This window comes from Danio rerio, chromosome 19 (genome assembly GCF_049306965.1).
Source record: "Danio rerio strain Tuebingen ecotype United States chromosome 19, GRCz12tu, whole genome shotgun sequence".
Taxonomy (NCBI): Eukaryota; Metazoa; Chordata; class Actinopteri; order Cypriniformes; family Danionidae; genus Danio; species Danio rerio.
In genome coordinates, this window is record NC_133194.1 from 24217203 (window position 1) to 24237148 (window position 19946).

At 34.4% G+C, this 19946-nt stretch overlaps 1 protein-coding gene across 2 annotated transcripts; it reads right to left on the bottom strand.

Annotated features, from left to right (window-relative positions):
• Positions 1-343: 343 nt before the first annotated feature.
• Positions 344-18773, bottom strand: mbpa (myelin basic protein a). Of its 2 annotated transcripts, XM_001340280.6 has the most exons (6): positions 18561-18773; positions 16774-16878; positions 13121-13147; positions 12772-12792; positions 5871-5960; positions 344-1757 (listed from the first exon to the last, which is right to left on the bottom strand). In XM_001340280.6, exons 1-6 carry the CDS (start codon positions 18678-18680, stop codon positions 1707-1709), a joined length of 414 nt encoding a protein of 137 aa, XP_001340316.2. In that variant the 5' UTR covers positions 18681-18773; the 3' UTR covers positions 344-1706. The 2 variants fall into 2 exon arrangements, with proteins under 2 accessions (XP_001340316.2, XP_073787764.1); XM_073931663.1 differs by lacking the exons at positions 5871-5960; positions 12772-12792 and having other exon boundaries at positions 16774-16842.
• Positions 18774-19946: the final 1173 nt, after the last annotated feature.

Here is a 19946-nt window from a genome sequence, read left to right on the forward strand (position 1 = left end):
ACATCCATCAGCCTGTCATTGAGCAGAGCAAAGACAATAGACGTTGTTCATTCACAAGATGGTGACAGAGACAGCATAATATACCCCTTAAAAGAGAAAAGATCAGCGTATTTTTGTATTTTACAGCTGATCAGAACATTCTAAAATTAATGAGGGACATTCTAAGTTGGTCTCTTTATTTTGTATTTTGCGGTGCTGTATTTATACCATAGTAACTGTAGTGTACTATCGGTCAAAATAAATATAAAATGTGCAATTAAAATAAAACAAGAACAGAAGCACTCTTGATACATGTTTCAGAGAACCTTTAGAGGATGAACAACATACACACAAACAATGTATACATTTCTGATTCTTTATTTATCGTTACTAGAGAGGGTTAAAGATATTACATCAGAAGACCTGGCCACTTCAGAATATCCTGTGCATTTTAGAAAGTGTAGCACCATTTTGGAGACAAATCCAGCGCTGACAGGGAGAATATTTGACCTAATGTTTATTCAGCACTATTTCAGAAACAGTCCATACAGGCAGAGTATATGAGACACAGAACAATGAACGATATTAAGACATGAGATACAACACAGAAAAAGAAAAAAAAAATCAGCTGAATAAACTCCACCTTACTCTTTCAGAAGTCCTCATTTAGCATTTCCAACATTATCCTTCTTGCACTTTCAGGTTTTCCTTCCTTTTTTCATATCCTTTCCTTTATGCTCCCACTGACTCTTTGTCCTAGATTTCTGCATGTCTGTTATTTAAATATTAATCCTACCCCTGGTAATTACGAGACCTTTCTAAAATAACACCAAAATTGCACATGTAATGACGCAGACAACATTTACAGGTGGTTTTAACACACATACTGCAGTGCAACATCTGAGGGCATACAATCCAAGCCACATACATGCTTAGAATATATTCCCTAGTCCACAAAATTGTGTTTTTAGTCTGTTTTTAATCATTTTAAGGCATGGTCCTGATTAAGAGCTAAATCATTTCTCAAAATGAATCAAATTTAATGTAGTTAACTGGTCATCATATATTTTTTGCATTAATTAAAACTCAATAAAGATTCCTATATACAAATTCCTGGTATAAAGTAAATAACCAATATAGAATGCAACACAAAGACCACAGTGAACATAAACATACAGAAATGCACATCACATGAGGTTGAACATGGATCTCAAGAAAACCATGGAGAGGCAGTATAACATAGAATAAATGCCACACATCAAATGCTGGAGAGCATATAAGCAATCCATTTTGTGAAACACATATAAGACCAATTCAGAATGATCAAATGATTCATCTGGTTGGTTCAGGGATTTTAAAAAAGAGAAATACTCTGTCTAATTGTTTCAAACCTTTTGTATGAGTTTTTGCTCTTTGTATATGTTGAAATTGATCACCAGCTAAATTTTAAAGGGAGACTTACAAGACGTATCGCATCACCTGACCATTGACAATTATTACAGCAAGTTTGCACACATACAGTCAACACGTGCTTCTGTAACCCTGCAGGCATGTAGCAACAGATACTTGGATTGTATCTCTATCTAGGAAGCGAAGATGGCCAATGTTAGTCTGTTAAACTCGCTGCGACTGGTGAGTCTGTAGGGCAGACATCCTCCCTCTCAAGTTTTTGCTTCCCGTCCATTTCACTCTCTTCCATCTCAGTGTTTTCCTGCTTGGAGAAGGGCTCAGAAGATGGTGCTCCAGCGTTTGGGTGGAGAGCGAGATCGGCTTTCTCCCTGAGATTATAGAAGAAAACCAGTGTGGTCATCATCATTGTTGAAACATTCTCAACGGCGCTGTTGGATTATGCAAAATTAGTTTTGAAACATATAATCAGGGGTGTAAAATACTTGAGTAATTTGACTTCTTTACTGTATAGAAGAATTATTTTGGGTGTTTTTGTACTTCATGCATTAGGGTTAGGGTTTGCGTCTTACAATTCTAAGTGAAGTTTCTTAAACTAATTACAAGAGGAGCACATGATAGGATTGACTACAGCTGATCCCTATCACTAATCACTAACTAGCCAATTGGATCACTCTAAATTCAATATAAATATCCAGTCTAAACTTCATTCCTAATCTTTGTTTTGGAAACCCCCCCCCTATCCATCCCTTCTCTCTCCTCTTCAGTTAGGGCGACACGGTGGCTCGGTGGCTAGCACTGTTGCCCCACAGCAAGGAGGTCGCTGGTTCAACACTAGCTAAGCCAACCTATACTCTCTGTGCGGAGTTTGCATGTTCTCCCCGTGTTCGCTTGGGTTTTCCCCGGGTACTCCGGTTTCCTCCCACACTCAAAAACCATGCAACAAAAGTTAAAGTCACAAGCACTTACTACAAACTAGCGCAGCTAGTGGTCTATTTTGGGAAGCTATCGAGAACAACCTGATCTCATTTCCCTCATAATGCTTAGTGACCAGGCGGGAGCCTTAGGCCCATCTATTACCAAGCTCAGGGTTCTCTCCCAGGACAGCATGCCAAACTTGCTTATATAGTCAAGCATTATCTAAGTGTGAACTCTTGCACTGACTTTTCTAAAGAGGAAACATTTAACTTCTTACTATTTTATTGAAACCTAAAAATTAGACTAGTTAGATTTGCTATTTTTTTCCCCATCTTATTTACATTAAATATGATAAATAGACAATTAGTTATGTGTATTTTGGCCAATGCAATTTTACGGTTATTCATAACTTTTTGATTGGTGGCAAATTCGTATACATTTTTATGACCGCATTTGGTACGAATTTCTTGGTACGAATTTAGTACAAATTTTAGTATGAATTTCTCATCCACCCAATAGCCTTTGGCCTTAAGAAAAATGTTACTTTGGCTTTTAAAAATGTTACATATTTACACAATTGAAATTGTACAATTATGAATTAAATACTTATCTGACAAAATGTAAATTAGTTTTTTTTTTTTACTATTTTACTACACAGCATTGTTTTAGCTTGTTAAACATCTGTGGAAAAAATAAAGAGACCACAAGAAAAGTTCTCTCAACTTATGAATTGTTGTTATGTGTAAATATATTTTTGACATTCTATTATTGATGGCATATATTCTGAATTTTAAATTGCAATATTGTATACTTTTCAGCGTGTGAATATAAGTCAGGGTTTCTGAAGATTTTAAGACATTTTTAAGACCATTATAAATTTAATTTTTAGACTTACACATGGTTAAATGCTAAGGATTTTTTTTTTTTTCGAATATTCCAGTTAGAAAAGATTTTCACTTGCCCTATGCAAAAATTATAAAAACAACAATACAATAATAATAATTTAGTATTTTTGTTTTTCAATAATATTTTTTAAATATTTGTTTTTATTAATTTTCAAATAAATCCATTCACAAATGCTATAACCCTTACCAAGAGTAGAACAAAACATAGCTGTCAATTACTTCAGCCTTTTGTACAATAATAATACAATTAAAAAGAAAAAAAAAACAAAAACAGGAAAATAAAGACCTGTTAAAGAAAGATTAAGGACCTGTAGCACAACATTTCAGTAGACTTAAGACTTTTTAAGGCCTAAAATCTAGCTTTTGAAATTTAAGACATTTTGAGACCTTTTAAGACCCCGCAGATACCCTGATAAATGCAAAAATAGTGCCATGTTTTTAGACATATTCATTTTTAGACGACACAAAACCAATAGTATAATTTCAGAATTAAGAAAGGTAAGCCTTAAGAAATCATTATTTGATGGAATAACCCCAATATTAAATAACAAATGTTTCATTTGCTAGAACTTTTTTTTCAATGTTTAGTAACATTTTAAAGTTGTACTTTTTACTTTAACTCAAGTATACTTACAGCGAGATAATTGACTCAAATTTTCACTTAGCATCTGCATTTTACTTGAGTATCATATTAGGGTACTTTTTACACCCCTGCGCATATTACGGAAAAAATAAATGCTGAAGCTTGCACAGAAATGGCACATAGCATCAGCAGAATGAGTGAGGGACAGACAGTCAATGTCAAAACTAATAATAAAAAGCACACAATGTTGTGTCATCTATATTGTAAGAGCATTACCCAGCCATAACAAGCTCTGCTACATTTCTAAAAGAGTGATCTGAGCACTCAGCGTTCTAGTTGTACAGCATAATGGAGGAGGAGAGCCAGGCTGATTTGATTGTGTCCTCTGTTCAGGAGAGATTGTCTTGTAAAAAGTGCAAAAGAGAGGAAAAAAGGAAATTAGCCAAGAGAGCAGATGAGGTTGATGATTTGAGTTAAATGTGAGCATCAGCGTTCTGATGTCAAATGTCTAAAGTTATCACAGTAGCATTTTTAAAAATAGACCAAATACCTGCTAATATAGCTTTGGAAAAAAGGAAGAGCTTGAAATTGGTTATCAATTCTTTGCATTTGCAATAATAGGTACTCGTTTGAAGTAAAATGTTCATTTGAGTTATATTTTAGAAACTGCAGACAGTCTGGCAACATACCAACAACATATTGTCCTGTTTTAAGAAATAATATGCCAATATTAAGTGAGTTTTTCCTTAAAAAAGCAAAATAATCTGCCAATGGGGTAAGCAAAATAATCCTGTTTTTCCTTTCGACATTATTTTTATTTTGCTTACCCCACTGGCATATTATTTTGCTTGTTTTAAGAAAAAACTGAATTAAATTTGGCATATTTTTTCTTAAAACAAGGCAATACGTTTTGCTTGACTAGAAAATTCATCTTGATTTAAAATAGTTAGATAGTTGGACCAGACAAAAAGACATTTAAGTAAGAAAATAATTTTTTGCAGTGTATGTCATTTAATTGCAAAAAAAATTACAATTATAAGCTATTTAGACCATCAAGTTTTTATGTATACAATTCCCCCTAGGGGGGACTATATATATTTGGGTCAAATAAGGATCTATGTTTATTGTTTCAATATAATTTAAATAAATAATCATCCCATTTTGAGGTTACATAAAGTTAAATTGAAGCCTTAAATGACTTCAAAGAAATCTAAATATACTTTGAGAATCATATGGACCAGTTTCTTAATGTTTCATTTCCTTATACTGTCATGTTGGTCTCCATCTACTTTCATTATATAAAGAAAAAGCACCTCAGACATCCTGATTAACATCTCTAATTTCCTTCCAAGCAAGAAAAGTCTTACAGGTTTGGAAAGACACAAGACAGAATCTTCATTTCAATGTGAACGATTCCTTTCAGGAGCAGATGATGTTCCTTAATCCACTGAAAATCAAATCTCATTGGGAATCAATAAGCACGAGCATGAAGAGATGTGAATGTGCCCTGCACCTGGCAAAAGTTCAAAATGCTTGTTATGATGAGATGTTCAATGGCTAACCAAACATAAGTAAGGTAAGGGCACATGGTAAGACTCAACGCTCACTGTAAAATTGAAACAGATGTGACGGGTCTTCTTTATACCTTAAATAAATATTGATTTTGAAAGGCTTGAGTGAATAAATAACCCTCAATGACTGCTAAAAGTCTGCGCAGGCCTTGCTGACAGGGTTGGTGTCATTACTTTGCAGAGAGATGGATATAATTGGACTTGCATATTGAGGGTGACTTTGGGTCAGAAACAGAAGCAGTCAATATGATCAAGGACAATTACATTGTCACATGCCTCTGAACACAAAAAGAGAGTCCTAGATGGTTTCAAAGCAATATACTATGCTATCGAAATTTTTAATTGACTTAATTACATCTCGACGTTCTTTGTATATGTTTGAATAGCTGCATTGGATAAACCGTAATTACGATGAAATAAGAATATCCTCTTTTAGATGGCTTAAAATAGATTTAAAATGCTGTATGACAGTCTTCGCTGACTTCTTTTGTGCTGCTTTTGGCTCACCAGGTTGAAGATTCTGGAAAGTGTGTTCTGTTCCCTTCTGCGTCTCTGTGGCGATCTAATGCTCTCCGAGCCGCGTGCTGACGGGGAAGCCTAAAACACATGGTTTATGAACAGGAGAGGAGGCCAGTGTGCTTAAATGATACACTGGTAAAAAAAATTTTGTTCTTGGTAAAATTATGTCAAAATGGGCATTACAAATGTTGATGTATGACATCATGCTCAATGATTTTGTTCAGCTTTAAATATCAACACTCAAACAATGAAATCAGTGTACAGTATTTTAATTTAACAATGCATTCTTATTTAGGCATTTGTGTTGTTCCAGGATGTGATTTGTATTTTGTAGTTTTACATTATTAAATTATATTTATGCAGTTGATATATTACATTTATATTTAGTTGACCAATTATTAGGCTACTGAAAAAAAGAAAAAAAAAACCTTTGATAAAAAAATACTACTTTAAATATAAATGTGAAATAACTGTATTATATTTTGATAATAGTAATTCAATTCATGTTTATTTATGTAGTGCTTTTTACAATGTAGGTTGTGTCAAAACAGCTTAACATAGTTCTAGTAAATTTTAAATATTAAAAATAATAATAAATAATATTTATATATGTATTTATATTAATAATAATGTTAAAATTGATAATTATTATTAATAATAAAACAACAATAATAATAATAATAATAATAATAATAATAATAATAGTTATTATTATTATTATTATTATTATTATTATCTAAAACATAAATGTAAACTAGTGTCAAATTTGTGGATTTAAAGGATAAAAGACATCAAAATGATTGCCATTTTCAAAACTCATTTACTTATAATTTAGTGCACTTTGAGTCAAGCAGCAGTGGCACCAAAATCCTTAAGATTCTGTAAAATTTTCACAAGACTATTATTAAAATGTATTAAATATAGCTCTCAAAATCTGTTTGTTTGTTTGTTTTACAGAAAAAAATGACTTAAAAGCTGTTATATGAATGTCAAGGACTTTGATGGTAAAATGACTTGTAAAACAAACAAGCATACAGTCCTGGGGCCTGTTTCAGAAAGGAGGTTCAACTAACTCGGACTTTAAACTTGAACTCTGAGTTGACTTACTGAGAGATTAAAACTCAAAGTTTTCGGTTTCAGAACAGCTGATCTGAGTTAGGTCAATCAAGTCTGAGTAGACCAAAGCTGCGGTCACACTGGACTTTTTTCCCCATAGACTTCCATTCATATGCACGCGAATGCGTCAGACCAGAAATGCAAGCTTGTGAGATAAGTTTTGCAGTTTGCTGCATTGCAAATTTCCAGCTTGATAAACTCTGACCTGTGAAATTGCATCACTTGACTGCGTGAGACCAATCGAGGATAAAAACATGATCTCTCTAACAGAAATATTTAAAATATGGTCCCATCGCTTGCTTTTTTAAATGTCTAATCGTCTTATTTAATCCTGACACTTTTTGCAGTGCCATACTACAGAATTTTGCAAGCTCAAACTTTAATGTGACCACAGCTTAAAGATGCGGTCAAGCTGGACTTTTCTCACTATAAACTTCCATTCATACCTACGCAAATGCATCAGACAGAAACGTAAGCTCGTGCGACAAGTTTCACAGGTTGCTGCGTTGGAAAGTTCAAGCTTGGTAAACTCTGACCTGCAAAACTGCATTGCATGATTGCATTAAACTAATCGAAGATCAAAACATAATTTCCCTGTAGAAAAATTTAAAACATGGGTCAATCTCTCGCTTTTTAAATGTCTAATCATCTAGTTTAATCACGCCCCTTTTTTTGTAGTGTTGTACAACAGAATTTAGCATGCACAAACTCTAGTGTGACCGCAGCATAATTGAGATAATTGCACACACCGCGACTATGAAAAGGACAATTATTAATGGAGCGCAGATATAACGAGTCACCATGACAACATTAGAAAAAAAGAGATCAGCATTTTTTTCTCCAGCTGAACTTGGTGTGCTCATGCAAAGTTATAGCAAATATGACCATATATTTACAAAAGCAACACCACTGTATAAGTGAAACAGAGACAGCATGGGAAAACAGCTGCTCAAGGTAATGCGTAAGTTTATGTTAAAAATGTTTAAAGTATTTAACTATAACAAAAAAAAAGATAATGTAATGCGTGACGTTTACAGACTTTTCACCTGAAAAAGGGGGGATTGGCCATTATTTTAAAGTTATTTCAGATGTAATTGCATTACATTATAAAATAGGCTACTGCATAGTTTCTACCACAAATTAGACCAAACAAGTATGCATATACTGCAATCTTAACTTAGTGTTCAGTGAAAATGTTAAATTCAAGGTTTCCACTTTTACACACGTTGATCAGTTTGAGATAACATTTGTGAAATTGAGCTTTTAAAAGATTTAAAAGTGCATTTGTGTGTATGCCTTTTTATTGGTCAAGTGGTCGAGATTGATATGGCATTTAAAATGTAAGCAGTACTAAAAACATTTTTAGAATGAGTAATAATCCCATTCATCTAGTTACAGTACATGTCCCTGTCGAAGGTCAGTAAAGTTAAGCTAATTATTCATTAAAAAAGGACAAGCCATTCTGGTATCTTTGTTCTTTGTGTCACTGAAATGTACGCAGTAGCTACGTTTCCATCCACCCATTTTTATTAGCATTTTGGATATGCGCATAAAAACCGGTTGATGGAAACCCTGAGATGCACATCAATTTTGAAAAAGCGCATAAAAAACTTGCGCGTAACTGAGTAGGATAAACTTTTTATTTGATAAGAGAAGATGCACACAAACTACGATGGAAACACTTTTACCGATCAAATTCCAGTATGTGCATTTAAAAAGTCATGTGATTTTGCAAAAAGAGATCATGTAATCATAAAACTGTGTGAGAATAGACAAACTAGCAGGCTGAGCACATTGTAAAACATCTTAAATGTTGTTTTGTACATTTTAAAACACCATAACCATTTGAGTATTAGTGTTATTATGCTATTAATTACCTTCAGAATCAAAAGCATCTGTGCTCTGCGTCTCACGCTTTTTGTTGTTACTTCAGTTGTTACTGAAAATGCTTGTGGTTACAAAAGTCTTTCATCTTGTTTGACGCTTGAACAACTAAATGAATGCTTAAGTCTATTTAAGTGAATGTATCGTAATTACATTACAACAGCGATGCTGTAAAAACACCTTTGTGATATTGAAAATAGTCACATTAATCTTTCATCGGAAGTTTATCGTTGGCTTTAAAACTCTAGCTATTCATAGAGCCCATTCACATTCGCAAACAGCTAATGAATGACTAAGGCTAAGACAAGAACTACTGCTTTGTCTTTAAAAAGAAGGAGACTGACAGAAACTCAGACTTTAGAGAATAAAATCTGCTTCTGACCAGGTTAGGTTCACAGAGTAAATTACCACAGTAACTGACTCTTAAATAAAAGTTGCCTCTCTTTCAGAAACAGGCTTGAATTACCCTACTTTCTTGATTTTTTTAAAAGGGAAAACCTAGAGATTCTCTTATTTCAGGGTTAATTTACACTGATTTTTCACTAAACCTCCTTTCTGAAATGTGTCCCTGTAGTCTGCCTTGGTTGTTTTGGTTGTACTAATGCACTCACCTAAATAAGTTTAAATGTCAACAAAGATATAATAGATTTTTAATCAAAGATTGAAAAAAGGATGAGGTAAATATAATTTTGCCTTATTTTGACATCTTGTTCTACAGCGTAAAGCACACACAACTCTAAATAAATAAATAAACATGTTTTAAAAGTTGTTTTCAAGTATTGTCAAGATAATTTACCACTGATCTTATTTCACTCCTGAATTAAAAAAAAGCCCACTATAAAAACCTGCAGGAATTTAATGCAGGAATTAGTGAAGATGTAAAGTCATGACTCCAGCAATCTATTCAATTTGATGGCACAAAAATGACATCTTCATCTATTTTATGCAGTCTCACAAAAGTCTGAGAACATTCCATGACTGTAATCGTCTTATAATCTTGTGATATAGTATAATATGTAGATATTATAGATGTAGTATTTTCTTGTTTATTTTTGTTTAAAGAACAGATTTCTGCAACAACAGCAAAAGAAAAGCCTACTTTTGAAGTATGCAATAGTAAGTTGAAACATATAGATAATGTTATGCTTGCCAGATTTCAAGTATTAAAGAAAGGGATGATTTTAAGACGACAACTGTGCAGTAAAGGCCAATAATCATAACAGGGGTTATTGACATTTCCAGCTACTATAAGAAGGTATTAATGTCAAAATGTATCCAATGCAACATGTCTGCGGTTTGCATGCATGCCTTCATGTATTGGAGCCTGTGGAGTTAAACAACACGTGACTGAAACACAGAGGGCACTGGTGAGTCAGTGAATCAAGACCTGGGAAGGAGTAGATGGGTTGGAAAATGGGTTTATGGGGAGTGAACAGTTTGAAGACCCCTAGAAAGAAAGCTGCTTTACCGGCTGCGAACCAGAAAAAGTCTTGCTGCCTCAAAGTCATCAAGAAGCAGAGAGTCGCTCTGGTTCAGAAGGAATTCCATAATGTAAAAAAAAAAGAGTGCAACAATCAAGGTGCAAAAAAATGCAGTTGACAGAAAGAAAGAAATCAAAAACAATCAAAAAACCAGTCCTCTAATCATTTCAGTGCTTGAGATCACTCTTTCAAACATTATAGCACAGCTAAAAGCTGTGGAAATGTAAAATCACGTGACTGATAAGTATAACATGTAAATAGGTTTGCACATTTAATTTTACAAGAGTGTCTTAAAGGGATAGTTCACCACAAAATGAAAATTACCCCATCATCTATGCATTATGAGTTTCTTTATGTTGAACACAAAAGAAGATATTTTAAAGAATGCTTCCACAGTATTTTGTTTCCTTCTATGGAAGTCGATAGGTCCTGGCTACAGTAAAAAAAGTATTCATTTTATTTACAATTTTTATTTTTGTGTTTGCAAACTATTTGTATGGGCTGAATTTAAACATAAAATGTAGTAATGTTCAACTTACTTTGTTTAAAATCAGCCCATCTAAATTGTTTACGACCACTTATCTTTAAAAAATTGGTAAATAAAGTTTAGAATTTTTTGTGTTTTTTTGGTTTTCTATGGTGGCTGAGAGAGCTTAATGTGCTGCGAATCCTCACAATGCAATGACAATTGAAATAAAACACGCTGCATTTTCACACAATGAAAGCAATTGATAAAAGACGCTGCATTTTCACACCATACAAACAATTTATGAAAACATCGGCATTTTTTCACAGCACAACGAAAATGTTTCAATGGCACCCTAAAACTTGACTGACATGGCTATTTAGATTATGGCTTTTTAGGCTGATAAATATTAAAGCCAGGAGAATCTGGATATTAAAATAAATAAACAAAAAACTCACCTGTCAAAGATCACCTACAAGTTCACTGAGCATAGTCACAGCACAGTGGCGTTTGTCACATTTTTTGGGTCCCCTTGAAACATTTTCATTTTGTTCAGTTCTTTATGTGTTGTGAGAAAATAGAGCATGTTTTTGTAAAACGTTTGAGTTGTTAGAAAATGTAACACGTTTTCGTAAAATGTTTGCATTGTCAAAAAATGCAGCGCGTTTTCATAAAAGGTTTGCATCGTGAGAAAATGCAGCACGTTTTTGTAAAATGTTTGCATTGGGAAAAAATGTAGCGTGTTTGTGTTATGAGAAAATTCAACGCTTTTTGGTAAAATGTTTGCGTTGTTAGAAAATGCAGCATGCTTTCGTAAAATGTTTGTACAGTGAGAAAATGCAGCGTGTTTTCGTAAAATGTTTTCGCTATGAGAAAATGCAGCATGTTTTTGTAAAATGTTTGCGCTATGAGAAAATGCAGCACGTTTTCATAAAATGTTTGCATCATGAGAAAATGCAGCACGTTTTTGTGAAATGTTTGCATTGTGAGAAAATGCAGTATGTTTTCGTTACATGTTTGCGTTGTGAGAAATGCAGCATGTTTTTTTAAAAATATTTACATTGTGAGAAAATGCACCACATTTTTGTGAAATATAAAATTGTAAGAACATGTGTTTTCCTAAATTGCAGCACGTTAAGCTCTCTTGGCCACTGTAGTAATACTAAAAAAAAAAAAAAAACATTTTATTAACAATTTTTTTTAAATATAAGTGGTCGCAAACAATTTTATATGGACTGAATTTAAACAAATTAAGCTGAACATTACAAATTGTTTTTTTTTTTTTTTAACATTAGACCATATTGTTTGCAACCACTTACCTTTAAAACATTTTACCTTTTCTCAATTTGCAGATTTTTTTTTTGTAATTGCACTTGTTTTCATAAAATGAAGCATGTTAAGCTCTCTTGGCTACCATATCTACCAGCATTCTTCAAAATATCTTCTTTTGTGTTCAACAACAACAACAACAAAAGAAACTCAAGTAAGGTAGGAACATGTGAAGGATGAGTGAACAATGATGAAATTTACATTTATGGTTGTACTATCCCTTCAGAATGTGCAGTGATTACATTCAAATTAAAAGTGGCTAAATTGAAACCACAATGGAATAGTGCTAAAACTTCAGTAAGAGTTTGACATGCCTACATTTAACAGCCCTCAATTAACTGAAAAGTGCAGTCAATCTATGGGTTTTGTAGGAAATTAATCCACTTGTATCCCACAGGTTAACAAGAAGATCGCGTGAAGCACAGCAAAAAAGTTCAGCAGCTGTAATTAGAGCGATGCATTGGTTAATTCACAAAAGAAGAGAACAGATGATTAAGGAACGCGACATCTATTAGAAACGAGACATGGGACAAGAGGACTTCCTGCAATCAGATCTGTTTAAGAGGGAGTCTGTGAATACAAACGGGATTCACGTCAAAGACGAGTGACGTACCAGGCCCAATAGTTCTCTCCACTGCACATGAAAAGAAAAAAAAAAAAAAAAAGAATGTAGAATGATTATTCTGCGTCTCAGGTCAAATTATAATTTTATTGCTGGATAGGAAAGGGCAAAGAAAATGATCATGGGTCAAATCAATTCTGCTAGCTGTATTATTATTATAGTACGTTGGTGGTAACCTCAGTTAAAAAAGCCAATGGTGGCCTAATAAAGTGTTACAAATATCCAACTCTTCATTTACGGCTCAAGCAAAGCACTTTCCTTCATGAATGCATGAAAATGAAGCATTTCAATCAAACTGGATTAGATATTTGTTAGCTGAAAAATGACAAATAAGACTCACCCTCGACTTAGGACGAGGAGAGGACACCTTCAAAGAAAAAAAAAAAAAGAGTTGCAATCCAGTCATTTTATGTATTCAAAAGCTGTATAACAAGCCATTGCAGTATCCAGTGTAATACAAACAAGATAAGCAGTCCTTGAACAAAGACTTTTCATTTTAAAGATGTTTGCAGGGGACTTTCATCAGGCTTCCTCACAGTTTTTGGATGAATAATGAAGGCAGAGACTGTATCTTTTTAATGAATAACCTCGCATAACTGGGAAACAACTACACAATTAGTGTTTCCCAGAAAGCCATTTTTAATTTAGGACATGAGTAATGGGGAAACACTAGCAGACATATCTAGTTTCCACAGAAATGATTGTGTGTCTTCAGGGGAAAATTGCAAAAAATGAGAATGAGATTAGACTGCAAACTAGTCCGAGGCAAGGAGATAAGACTTCAAACTTATCATATAAAATATTGATTAAAGAAATATTACACATATAAAAATTTTAAATGAGTAAAAAATAGGATGTTTACTTCATGTGAACTTTAATATTAAACTAATTTCGAGAGGAGCACATGCTCATGATTGACCCAGCTGGCCCACATTAGCTAATCACCATCCTCCAATAAAAGGATTTAAAGTCATTATATATATCCTCATTTCCTTTCTACAACTATCTTTGTCTGGAAGAAATCCCCCTCCTTCCACCTTTATCCAGACTGGGTGGCACGGTGGCCCAGTGACTACCAGTGTTGTCTCACAGCAAGAATACCAGTGGCTCTGGGTCCTTGCTGGGCCATCTAGTATTTCTGTGCGGAGTTTGCATGTTTCCCCCCGGGTCCATGTGAGTTTTCTCCCACTGTCCAAATATGCTCTATATTATAGACAAAATACATATTTTTCTAAATGTCTTACACTCAGGAAGTTCACCTTAGCCTCAGCAGGGAGTTTTGAGCTCATCCTGAGCTCAAGCTTAACTCGCCCTGTGAAAGGAAGGGAGCCATGGGCCTGAGAATTCCTTGAGATCAAAATCATTTGTTATGTAGCATGAATCTGCTAGTGAAGTGATGACTCGTCAGTTTCCCATTATTATTCATAGCTGAGTTTTCTTATTCTATGAGAAGACCCTGCTTCTTAACTATTCATGACTCTGACACAGTATTTAGCTGTTCATGAAGACTTGTATGTGTTTGTTTTCATGATTCACAGAATTTATTGCATGGCTTTCTCCATGATGCTGTCAGGGCCACTGATACAGCCTACCTGTTTTTGTGCAGCAAGCATTTTTGTTGAGAGAGCAGTAATTGGAGAATAGCGGACTTCATATTTTATCAGTTGAGTTTGTTAACATTCAGACACATTGCCTATATCTGTGTTTGCCTATGTTTAAAATCCTCCGGATTACCTGCAGAACTAATGGTTGGAATAAATAGGCAAAGAGACCTGCTGTACTGCTATTCACTGTGTCTGCATTCAGACCCAAAGAATGAGGAGGAGAGAAGTCCTCCTCATTTAGTAAATAACAACGATAATCTTTACAATGATATAACAAACAATGATATAAAAATGGTTTTATATTATACTAAATTATGAATAGTCTACCATAGATGTCACAGCATTAAATTCCTTAGTGTGTTTATTTGCTTTTTAACTTTGTTACCTATAAAATCATGCATCTCCTCACATTTTGTATCAGATTTTTTTTTTCTTGAGCTGATGAGCCAACTGACAAAAGCCCTTCTTTTTGAACATGCTCTGCTGGCCAAGCCCACTCCTCCCTCTGTTTGCAGTGCTCCAAGCCCATCTCGGATCATTTATTTATTTTTATTTTTAAGGGGGGATTCATGGCTCTTTAAAGAATGCTTGAAACTGGTAGCCATTGGCATCCAAAAAATATGAAGTACAGTGGTCCCTTGCCATTATACAGTTAACCTTTCGCAGTCTTGCAGTTTCACAGATTTTATTTATTATTATTATTTTTTATTTTTTTGTGTGTGTGTGCAATTTGACGATTTTTTTATTACGCATTGTGTTCTGCGTCCTGATTGGCTGTAGGCTAATCAATCGTCAATCAATCTCCTCCTGGTCATGACCCCTGTACAGTACAGAATGCGTTCAGCTTGCTAAATTTACGTAAGTCTTTGATCGTTAGTAGTGTGATTCTGAACTGCTTTACTGTATGTTAGCAAGTTTTTCCCCAACAAACCCCATAATGTCGACAAAATATTCTGCACCATCAAAGAAACCAACGGTAGCACCCAAAAGGCAGAGGAAGATGCTCACCATCGCGCAAAAAGTTCTGGACATGCTAAAGGAACGTAACAATTACACGAGTGTATAAACAAGAGAGAAAAAAGTGAAAATGTCAATGTCTATCTGAAGCTTTTATCGAAAAATAAAGCAGACTATTTGTGGGTTTTTGCCTATTGTAAGCTATTTTTAGAACGTAATAACGAGGGACCACTGTGCTACAAAGTACCGGATACCGGATTAATAACATTCTTTAAAATATCTTCTTTTGTCATAAACAAAATACAAAAACTGAAACAAGATTTGATCAAGATGTATTATGAATAATTAACGATAGAATTTTCATTCTGGGTGAACAATCCCTTCAACAAAATTATTTTATGGACATTTTCAGTTGTTTACTACATACTACATACTGTCTGGGTGGCTGATGTAATACACTGTTTCTCAACCACGTTCTTGGAGGACCACCAGTTCTGCACCTTTTACATGTTTTCTTAACCAAACACATCTGATTCAGATAATCAGTTCATTAACAGAGTCTGAAAGACCTGTAACAGGTGTGACAGACAGAGAAGACATCCAAAACATGCAATGTTGGTAGTCCTTCAGGAACATTGTTGAGAACCACTGATGTAATATATAATATAACATATTTTTATTCTGTTAAATTTGTTTCCCTTTCTCTGTATTATTTATATAATATATTATTTAGGACTACTAAAATGTCATTAAATCCACTTCAAAACTTCAAAGTTGAATTTTCAGCATTAAGATTGTGGGATCAAGATCCAAAATGCAATGCTACATTTAAATGAATCGTAAAAAAACATGTGAATCATCACGAGCTATTGACTACAGACAATATTTTTTTACAATATACAAGATACACATATTCATTTATTTTCATGCCAATCTCTGACTTTCAAAGAGTGACTCATTCTTTTTTACATAGAAGAAGATCTAACATTAGTGATGTAAGTGTGTGTAATGTTGACTGTCTGACAGATAAACAAGTCTGGACTATTGTAGCAAAGAAAACACGGGCGGCATGTTGAACATGACGACAAACTTGGCCTGTGAACTTGGCTAGACACTATGTGGCATGTCTAGGGCAAAAGAAACCTTATGCTTTGCTTGTATTATTGATATTTGACTCAAGCTTTTGAAATAAATATGCTATTTCTTTGACTGGATACATTGGCTGAGGTAATGTTTTCTTGCTGTCTGGTGCTTTGAAAGCAGTAACAAACAGTTTGGAGCTAAAGATGAGGACACAGTGAGGTGTGAAAATATCATTCTCGGGTCTTGTGACGAATTGATTTCTTTTCAGGCCCCACTATTGTTGGTTTCACATCACTCTTTGAAGTTTGGGACTTGTAAAGAAGCCATGCCAGGAGACGTGGATACTTACAAAGCTCCTGAAGAAATGCACGACAGGGTTGACGTCTCCACGACGGCGGGTGGAAGAGTGGTGGGGTCTCTGTGGAGAGGAGGATAGATGACCACGAAATGAACCCTTCAAATAAACGAAAGAGAAATGTCCGAGTCAAGTTGCTACATACATTCAGACGACAACTTCTTGGATTGAATGTTCAATTATCACAAATTTTGATTACAATGACAATTGATTTGATTTGATTAACAATTAACAAAAAGCAGGTCATAAACAAATGGAGAAGAGTAAAAACAGAAAATTGAAATATGCTAACCTCAACTCAGCTTTGTAAATACATTGACATGATTAAACAATAAATAAGCGTGTATCCGATTAAGTGCGATCTATTGGAGGTAATTAAGTCGCTCTACACTCCCAAAATAGCAAACGATAACGTCACTGACTGCCCAACCAAAAGCTCAGTCTAAAGCTTCTTAATGCTGTGGGAATTCATTGGTTTTTACATTTGACGCAATGTGCTATGATTAATAGCTTCTAAAGAAGCCAAATGTGTATTCTCGTAAATGTTATGAATCACTGAACCTAAATGAATTTCTTTTTAAAACTAATTTAAATTATTTAAAATGATTAAATGACCCTGAAAGTATTCTCATATTGTGATATAACTTGAAATCTGAAGTCTGAAAAATGTATAAGATAAATTATATATATATATATATATATATATATATATATATATATATATATATATATATATATATATATATATATATATCCACTATTGATATACATACATTTTCACTTACTTACTTTTAATTGCATTTTATGTGAATAAGCATGCAGAAATAGGACTTAAAATACTATTTTAATATTTATTTATTTGTTCATGTTAAATAACTTATACAGTTGAAATCACAATTATTAAACCCCCTTAATTTTTTTTTTCTTTATTTAATATTTCCCAAATGATTTTTAATAGAGCAAGGAAAATTTCACAGTATGTCTGATAATGTTTTATCTCTTAAAGAAAAAAGTTTCTTTATTTATAAATAAAGTTTTATTTTGGCAAGAACAAAAACAGTTTTTTAATATTTTTAAAAGCCATTATAAGGTCAAACTTATTAGCCCCTTTAAGCTATATATATATATATTTTTCATAGTCTGCAGAACAAACACTCATTATACAATAACTTGCCTAATTATCCTAACTTTGCCTAGTTAACCTAATTATCCTAGTTAAGTCTTTAAATGTCACTTTAAGCTGTTTAGAAGTGTCTTGACAATATATCTAGTCAAATATTATTTATTGTCATCATGGCAAAGATAAAATAAACCAATTATTAGAAATGAGTTATGAAAACTATTATGTTTAGACATGTGTTAAAAAAAATATTATCTGTTAAACAAGAATTGGGGGAAAAAATAAACAGGGGGCTAATAATTTAGGAGGTTTAATAATTCTGACTTCAACTGTATAAAGAAATGCATGCATATTGCAGAATATAGTCTTGTAGACCAAGATGTAAAAAATGCTAATTTTATTTAGTGACGAAAGTCATGGTAAATTGAAACCATATCAGAATAGCCAGCAAATTTGCTGTGCATTTGAATTTCAATAAATAGAGCTCTGTGCCTATAAACTGCATCTCCATAAATGCAACACAAATGCAATCACCACTGACTCCTAAACCATATTGAACATACTCAATACTTTCCCCAAAGAATTTGGAACAAGAAGTTGTCGTTGACCATGCCAACATTTCAAAAACACCTAAAAAAATAAATAAATTAGAGACACTCACCTTTCCCTTTCTCTTCTTGTCTCCTCCGAAGAACCTGCTGATTTGATCCAGGACACCCGGGGCCTTCTTCTTTCTGCCCAGCCCGAAGGGGTTTTGTCCAGAGGTGCTTGCAGTGGCCATTCTAGGTGTTGATCTGTTCAGTGGTCTACAGTCTGGACGGCCTACGTATGTCCTTCTCCGCTCAATCCAAAGTCCGCTCTGGAGACGTTCTGCAAACCTTCTCGATAGTCTTCGGCGCTTCTAAGCACGAAGGGCTGGCCTTTGAAGGTGTCGTCCCCTCCGTTGCATGGCATCACAGGAGATGAGGTGGGCCTGCAATAGCGTCAGTGATACTGGGCTGGTGCCAGGCATTCTTTCGAGCCCTGTGTGCCCGCGGAGGGTGTCACTACCCTGCTCTCTGATAAAAGGAGCTGCTATTGTTCTAGTCCACATCTGCCCCGACTTGAGCCCAGAACAACAAGGCCTGTCTATGAGAAAGAAGCAGAGCACATCGAAGAACGGCTTTGGCACAATCAAACCATTGTTGTGGTGACTCATGTTCATTATACAAATAGTTTACGTTGAGGGATCACATATGGTGCATTGCAAACATGTAAGAGTTTGAAATTGTCATCTGCAGACAAACCACTCCATGTTTCATTCATCACGCAAGATGATCGAGACGTTGATGATGTTACGCTACACGCCTTTGTTTATTTCATTGATAAATTTTGGCCTTGAGATGCCGAACGAGTTCTTGGATTGATTTCTTGAAGTAGGTGCTGTAATTTGTATCCCAGATAAACGTTGCAATCTGCATTCGCCCCGCTTGCTCTGTTCGCTCCAAGTCTTGAAATATCTGCAAATTAATTTCCAGTGACTTTGCAATTCATTAACCAACTGCTGTGTGTGATACTCAGCATGGTTCTTTTCAGAGAAAACGTTATGAACACATGGACAAATCTGTCTCTGTCGAGGGTAAAAACGTTGTTGGCTTTAGTGTGCTGTTTTTTGCTGCCTTTTGTCAAACAATTGACAGTTGTTTGTGATGCAAGTATGGCCAGCAAACAAAGGCCACAGTGTTCCATAGTAAAACATTCTGCTTTTATTATTTATTCATTCACTTTTTTCAAAAAATGTCTCTTTTTGTTGTTGTTCCTGCACTGAAATGTCACAAAACTGACATTTTTGATCATATAAATAAAGGTTTACCTTTGCTGTGTTCGGCCAGATGTGCAGCTGCAATTTTCTTTGTCCTTAAGATGTTTGCCACGAGGTCATTAGAAGAGGAAATTCATTCAAGCTAGAAATCCAGACAACTGGGTAAACATGCATAGGCTAAAATAATGAGGCATGCATGTGAAATAGTTCAGGAAATAAAAGGCAGAAATGATGAGTTTGTAAACA